At 48.4% G+C, this 7,490-nt stretch overlaps 1 protein-coding gene across 1 annotated transcript; it reads right to left on the reverse strand.

Annotated features, from left to right (window-relative positions):
- Positions 1-1,147: 1,147 nt before the first annotated feature.
- LOC109760214 (uncharacterized) lies at positions 1,148-6,651 on the reverse strand. Its single transcript, XM_020319049.4, has 2 exons — positions 4,763-6,651; positions 1,148-2,697 (listed from the first exon to the last, which is right to left on the reverse strand). Exons 1-2 carry the CDS (start codon positions 5,201-5,203, stop codon positions 1,243-1,245), a joined length of 1,896 nt encoding a protein of 631 aa, XP_020174638.2. The 5' UTR covers positions 5,204-6,651; the 3' UTR covers positions 1,148-1,242.
- Positions 6,652-7,490: the final 839 nt, after the last annotated feature.

The following is a 7,490-nucleotide window of genomic DNA, read 5'->3' on the forward strand; positions in this document are numbered from 1 at the left end:
GACACACCAGTTGTTCCAAGTCGTGTGTGGCGCCCCCTTCCACAGTTTGCTCCTCCAGTCATATTCACGTAGTGCTTAGGCGAAGCCCTGCGCGGATCACTTCACCATCACTGTCACCACGCCGTCGTGCTGACGGAACTCTCCATCGACACTTTGCTGGATCAAGAGTTCGAGGGACGTCATCGAGCTGAACGTGTGCTGAACTCGGAGGTGCCGTACGTTTGGTACTTGATCGGTTGGATCGTGAAGACGTTCGACTACATCAACCGCGTTAAACTAACGATTCCGCTTTCGGTCTACGAGGGTACGTGGACACACTCTCCCCCTCTCGTTGCTATGCATCTCCTAGATAGATCTTGCGTGAGCGTAGGATTTTTTTTAAAATTGCATGCTACGTTCCCCAACAGTCACTTGTTATATATGACAGTTGTAGTTGAAACTTGTCACATGGAAATTCTAGACGTGACAAATTCATATATTTTTTTCTCTTTCCAAACATGGCAAATTTTAGTTCATTTTGTAATGCTCTTATGACAAGCTTTAGGAATTTTCACTACAAGTGCCACCTCATCAATGGCCTACCTCAACATGCATGAGAATGCTTTCTGCAAAAAGAAACATGCATGAGAAAGGATTCATTAATTAGTTGATGTCAATCACTTCTATTTATTTCAACATAGACACATCTCATCTCATCACACATGCCCTTCTCAAAGGCTCACCTCAACATGCATGATATTTTTTTTCATTATATCATTCTACTTATGTCTTTTTTTAGAAACACTGATTATAATGCAGACGCAAACACACACTCACATGGCGCCTACTAAAGATCATATCAAAGTTGCTGAGCTTGAAGATTGATGAATTCACTACGCGCAGCTCGCTATCAATGGAAATGTTGCCTCCTACTAAAAGAATGTTTCACATAATGAGACATGAAAGCATGAGATCTGGGTTTGATCTCTGGTGGGTTGGAGGTACTGTTGCCCTCCTAACTATCCAACAATGATCGGTTATCATGCTACTTATTCAACAAATATTTTGGAACTACACAATATATAATATGCATTTGCAGTTCTAGTGAATATATTATTAATCAAGATATCCATTTTCATACAACCAAAACTCATTGAGATATGATTGCCACAACAATGTACGAGGTATCATCAGTTTGACAAATTTTGAGATACGTACGTACAGAGGAGCAAATTAGAGTCTCCGTTCCTTGAGCTACTGTACTTAGTACATGATGCCATTGTAGGCTGAAAGAGGCAGGCTGAGCCAATCGTCCGTGTCTCCACCGTCGCTGATCAGATCATCGCCATTGCCGATGCTGTTGAGCGCATTGAACAGGTCTTGTGCTATCACGTCGTCTCCTCGCTCGTCAGCCACCAAGCCTTCCAGTGACCTCGCATGCTCAGGCTGGTCTTCTTGTTCATCTTGGACGTGTTCCCTTGTCTCTGCCAACTCTTCTGCGTCAGCATCAAACCAGCTCAACAAGTCGCTCATGTCGACCTCCGGCGGCTGGGACTCCGACCCGCTCGTGCTCTGGTGGCCTCCTTGCTGGATGGTGCTTTGGTCCTCTGCCATTTCAAGATCGACCTCCAGTGACCTCGCGAAGTCGTCCATGTCCTTGGTCAGCGCGGGATGTGATTTACGAGGGCTTATTGTCGCGTGGCGCTGAGGCGGCGGCGCCGACAGGAAAGCCGGCGGCTCCGAAGGATTCCAGGACGGTCGCTTCGGAGAGTTCCACCCACCGATGGCTTGTCGAACTGCCACGTTGACAGCCGACAGTGCTGCGGACGCGGGCACAGCAGCAGCAGCGCGGATCCGCTTGGGGCGCGGCGGCTCGGCGATGGGAGGCGCCCGCCTCTTTGGCGCCTGCTGCGTGGGCGTGGGCACGCGACGTTTATCAAGGGCACGCGGCGGCGGTGGCTTCTGGATCACCTGCGGCTTCCTGGCTTCTTGCGGACGCGGGAACGCTGGTTTCTTGTTCACCCGCGGCTGCCGTGGTTCATGTGGACGCGGCGGTTGCGGCTGCACGACCATTGCGGCGTGTGCTCCGGCGACTCCACGTTCAACAAGAAGATGATCCCCTGCTTCAGATTGCTGGCGCGTGACGGACCCCTGCTTCGAACCGGGCGAGACGTAGATCTTGCAGAGGACGCGCTCCTCCCCCTTGTCGTCGACGGCGAACTGGTCCAGGCCGCAGATGTGGTACTCCTCCATCAACCAATCGGACTCTTTGTTCTTGTCCTTGTACGAGTAGCGAAGGGTGTCGAGGAAGCCGATCGTCTCGCCGGCGTCATTCTGGACCGCCTTCTTGCCGTTCGAGGCCCATCCGCCAGCGCCGGAGCCGGCGGTGCGCGAGATCCTGTAGCCGCGCCCCGCTTTCTGGCGCTTGCACGTGGTGAAGAAGAAGCGGTCATGGGTTCCGGGAAGCCGAGGGAACACGGCGGCGAGGTCCTTGGGCTCCGAATCGTAAACCCTCGCCTCGCGGATGACGCGGGCTGTGTCCGGCAGCTGCTGCCGGAGGACCCAGCGCCGGAGGTAGAAGCCGGTGGCCACCGCGGGCGTCGGGTTGAACTTCATGCCGCAGCGGAGCGCAGCGTGGGCGACCGCTGTCCCGATCGTATCGTAGCAGATCGTATCGTAAGAGCGTAAACAGGCAGGTTGGTAGGCTACACATTTATGCTGCGATCGGCTGGAGCGACGGCCGAGTAGACTAGGATTCAGCTAGCTTGCCCGATTCGGATTTAGACTCCTTTTTTTACATATATAAACGGATTTACACTCCTTGATGTCCACATGGCAATTTATGAATTTTCAAACTTGTCACATGGCAACATTTTTGTAATGTCCACATGGCAAAAAAAATCATGATTAGATGATAAATTTGAATTATTTGGTTTATAAGACATGTCAAATTTCTGGATATGTTTCTAGTAGTCACATGGAAAATTTTACTTTTAAGTTTAGATCAACTTAACAATTATTGCATGTTTTTTTTGCCTCATGTCACTTGTTATATGTGACAATTCTGATTGAAAGTTGTCACGTGACAATTCTGATTGAAATTGTCACGTGACAATTCTAGACATGACAAATCGCATGGCAACATCTTTTTTTTTGTCTTTCTGAACTTGATTTTTTCATTTCTTTTTGTAATGCTCCCGTTACAAGCTTTAGGAATTTTCTACCGTATTCATGATAATTTTGGAAATGTTTCTAATTTGTCACATGGCAATTTTAGATTATTATTTTTGCATTTTTCTAAGTAAAATTGTTTTCTACACATTACACTTTTTGTATGGCAAACATATTGTTTGGACCCATGGCAAATTTCATTGCACATACCACTAAATATTTCTTTTGAACATAACCATGGTAAATTATTTTTGGATCATGCAAAATTTGTTTTACACCATGGCAAATTTATTCAACAAACAATGTTAAAAAATTTGAATAGCATGGCAATTTACTTTGAACGTACCATGGAAAACTTGTTGAACATAATACCACGGAACGAGTTTTCTTTGGTAAATCTTGATATGTTATGGCAACAAACAATTTTCAAAATTTGTAATGCTCTTTGGAGGTGACTGGCTCGTCGAGTTCCGGCAGGAGTGTGCGCGGGGTCGCCGTGGTGTTGGAGTGGCGGCGAAGGAAAAAGAGAAAAGGGAAAGGAGAGAAAATAGAAGGACGAAGGCGCAGGGTCCAGGAGGAGTTTTGAGTGGGCCGGCGATGTCGGAGTTCTACGTGTCTGCTGTCCGGACTTCTGCAAATCCTCAGGTTGTTTCATGTTTGCGCAAAAAAGTGCATCCCGACTGTTCGACGGAGCAGTACAGAATCACGTTTGATCGAAAAACATGTCCAGATTGTGCAATTTAAATCTTGGAGGCGGTTTGAGGGTCCGTTTTGAAAATGCCATCATAGAATAGACCGTCCATGATTATTACCGCAGGACAGATAATTCACGGCAGAAACAGACTTTTTATTGCGGCATTAAATTTCATTCGCTCCGCCTCGGTGCGGAGAGTCATCATCTCGCGATGCGCGCCGCGGCCGCCGTTGGCCTGTCCTGCGGTGCCACACGCCCCGCGTCAACGGAGCTCCTTGGCGAGGGGGCGCGCACTTGGCCGGCGAGGTCCCGCGGTTCGAGGGACGCCCTGCGCCGGCCGCCGCTCCCACTAGGCGGCCGCTCGTACGACCGCGACGGCGAGGCCGCCTCGGGGCGATGCCGCGGCGCGCTCTGCGACCGCGCCTGCTTGGCGCGCGACGACTCCGTGTAGGCCATGTAGCTCGCGGCGTGGGCGTGGCACGCCTTGCCGCCGCGGTGGCGCCCGCTCGCCTCGGACGCCGCCGCGGAGAAGGAGGCGGACGAGTAGTGCTCCTCGTCGAACCGGCCGCTGAACGTCCGCACGCTCAAGTCCGACGTCAGACCCGACGGACCCGGCGACGCCTTCTGGTTCTGGTTGTAGTACAGCTCCGCCTTCGCCGGCGTCGAGCAGCAGCTGTTGCGCCGTGCGCCGCCGCTGCTGTCCACCTCCCCGACGCCCTTCCCGTTCTCCTCCTGCATTGCCACGGACAGTGGCTTCCGAGGGGAGCAGTGATGCTGCGGCGACCGGCGGCTCGTTGTCCGCGCCGGCGGCGTGCCGTCCTCGAGGAGCCGGAGCCGCAGCCGCTCAGCGCGCACGCGCCTCTGGGCGGCGACGAGCGCCTGGATGCGGCGGAGCGTCATGTCGGCCTGCCGCCTCACCAGCTGGCCCCTCACGATGGCCTGCAGCTTCACCATCCCTCGCAGCGCGCACAGTGCCGTCCTCGCCAGATACGATCGGAAGGCGGACTGAATCTTGACGGCCGCGGCTTCCTCGGCGTCACAGGTGCTGCCCTCCGGCGGCGCCTTGGCCGCGGTGATCGCGACCTCGTGCGGCGCAGCAGCACCGACGGCATGCTGGTCCTGCACCGTCACCGCATGCACCTCCGAGAAGCAGTGCGACGACGTGGACGCGAGCTGGCCCTTGCCTTGGCAGCCGGACGTGGCGCTGATCGTGTCCCTGGCGCTCACCGACGCCGCCGGACGCCGGAAGCTCCAGCGTCTCTTCTCTTTGGCCGGCGCCGGCAGGCCGTCGTCTGTCCCCTTGTCCCTGGCCTTCTTGCCGGTGAGGAAGCTTCTGAGCCACCTGCCAGCCTTGCCCATCTGCAGAGAAAACGCTACAATTCTGCAGCTGCGGCTGCCGCTACTACTTGCTCTACTCCATTACGCGTCGATCTTTGCAGCAGCATGCAGGGGAAGAAGTAGAATGAGGAAGAAGCAGAACGAGGAAAATGATCCAATGATCTAAACACAATGGATTTCCCATTCTCTCACACTCTGCTTCTGCCATGTGCAGGGAGATGGTCTAGTGGAGGGAAATGTGAAGTGTTAAATATCAGTAATTTCTGTACCCAACACAAACAACCCTCAGCTTTTACTGCAAAACTTCAAACGTAGAAAAGGGGGCGCTGTCCTCGCTAATTATGGTCCGGATAAGCTTAATTGCGATTTACGATTAAAAGGAGCCTGCATGTGGTGAGTAGAGGAGGAGTAACCTTTACTACTGAATGAAACCCCAAATTGTCAATGTGGGCAGCACAGATCCATTGATGGTCCACGGTAGTTACACGGATTATTGCCAGCACTGTACTATACTCCTCATCGCATTGCAGAAAGGAACTCCTCACATGGCACAACTCAGCAGAAGACGGCAATTGCTCATGATCCAAGGGAAGCTAGCTAGTATAGGCTATAGCTAGATACTAGTGGTACTCTGAATGATGCACAAGATTGTGCTGTGATGATGAGTACCGGTACTAATTATGCTACTAATGTGCCCATTTGGCCTTTGCTTTGTTGATCTGTGTAGTGGTAGATGCAGCTTAATTTGGAGCTCTTGCTGCTGTTGCTGCTGCAGGGTTTATGAGGGTGGTGGACACCGTGGGTTTAATGTGCTAGCCTGGATCTTGGAACCCTGTGGCAGGGACCGACGGAGTACGTGTACACCATATGATATGCTGTCGCTCATTGAAGCCGGGCAATAAATCTAGGGCAGTGATTCTGATTCGGTTTGAATGTACAATCCAGGAGCTTGGTATTCTCCCAATCACTAGCTTGTTCATTTTGTTTTATCACATTCTTTTCATTTTATTTAGGCTTGTCTAGGTTGGAAGAGAGAAAACGGTGGCGGCGACCGTACACCGGAGAGGTGGCGGACGAACGAGACACACAAGCGGGCCAACGGGGATCTGCCCCCTTCGCATTGACGGACATTTGTTCAACCGAGGGGCCTGCGGTCCGAACAAGAAAATTCATCAATCTCGGCAAGGCACTCATTCCCAACAATTAGAAAAAGGAAATTTAAGGCCCCAATAAATACTTATTGAGCGTTGTCCGGATTCTATTTAAATAAAAATTTGCAATTTAAACATAAAAATTGGTCCAAATAATTTGAAGTAAACATAACAAACCGTCCAAATGATTTGAAGTAAACACAACATGAAGACATTTATTGTCCATGGAGCACCCACAAATACTCAACAAGCTCATCATGAACTGGTTCATGTCCCGTGAGATTTATTGTCCATGGAGCACCTCAGTGGGCTGGCCAAATTGTGCGGGTCCGGAAAGTTTCAATGGACCGATACAGACAGGTTTCAGAATCTTTCGTGTTTCTCCATTGGTTTTCTATTTATGTTTTCCCTTTTTGTTCCATTTATTCTTTTTGTTTTAAAAAAACATGACATTCTTTTTAATAAACGTTCAACATTTTAAGTATACACGCTCAAACTTTTTCAAATACACGTTGAACTTTATCCTAATACATGTTAAACATTAGTAAAATGCACATTTAACAATTTTGGAATACTAATTTTTTTAATGTGCATTTAAAAATGTTTGAAAAATACACGTTTTAAAACACAAGTTACATTTTAAATGTGCATTTAAAAATGTTTGAAAAATACACATTTAAAATTGTCAAATGTGCATTTTAAATGGGGTCACATATTCGATTTAGTAAAATGCGAACATTTTAAAACACAAGTTTGAACATTTTTCAGAAATTTCATAAATATTTTTTTAAACATGAAAACATTTTTTTATATGTTAGAACATTTTTATATGCTATGATTTCTTTTCTAAAACTGCGTGAACAATTTTTTACATTTCATGTTTTTTTCTTAAAACGTCATGGAACCTATTTTAAAAGCGTGGACATTTCTTAAATTTATGAATACTTTCCTACAAATTACGTAAAAATATTAATATTTTTAAAATGTAATGAACATATTTCAAAACTTGTGAACGTTTTTAAAATGGCACAAACATTTTTGAACTATTGTACCGTTTTTAAAAATGCGCAGATAAATTTTTTAAATTTCATGAGCATTTGTTTTTGATGTGGTGAGCATGATAAAAAAAATTAAGTAAAGTAATCATTTGACAATAT

The sequence above is a fragment of the Aegilops tauschii genome, chromosome 5, assembly GCF_002575655.3.
Source record: "Aegilops tauschii subsp. strangulata cultivar AL8/78 chromosome 5, Aet v6.0, whole genome shotgun sequence".
Taxonomy (NCBI): domain Eukaryota; kingdom Viridiplantae; phylum Streptophyta; class Magnoliopsida; order Poales; family Poaceae; genus Aegilops; species Aegilops tauschii.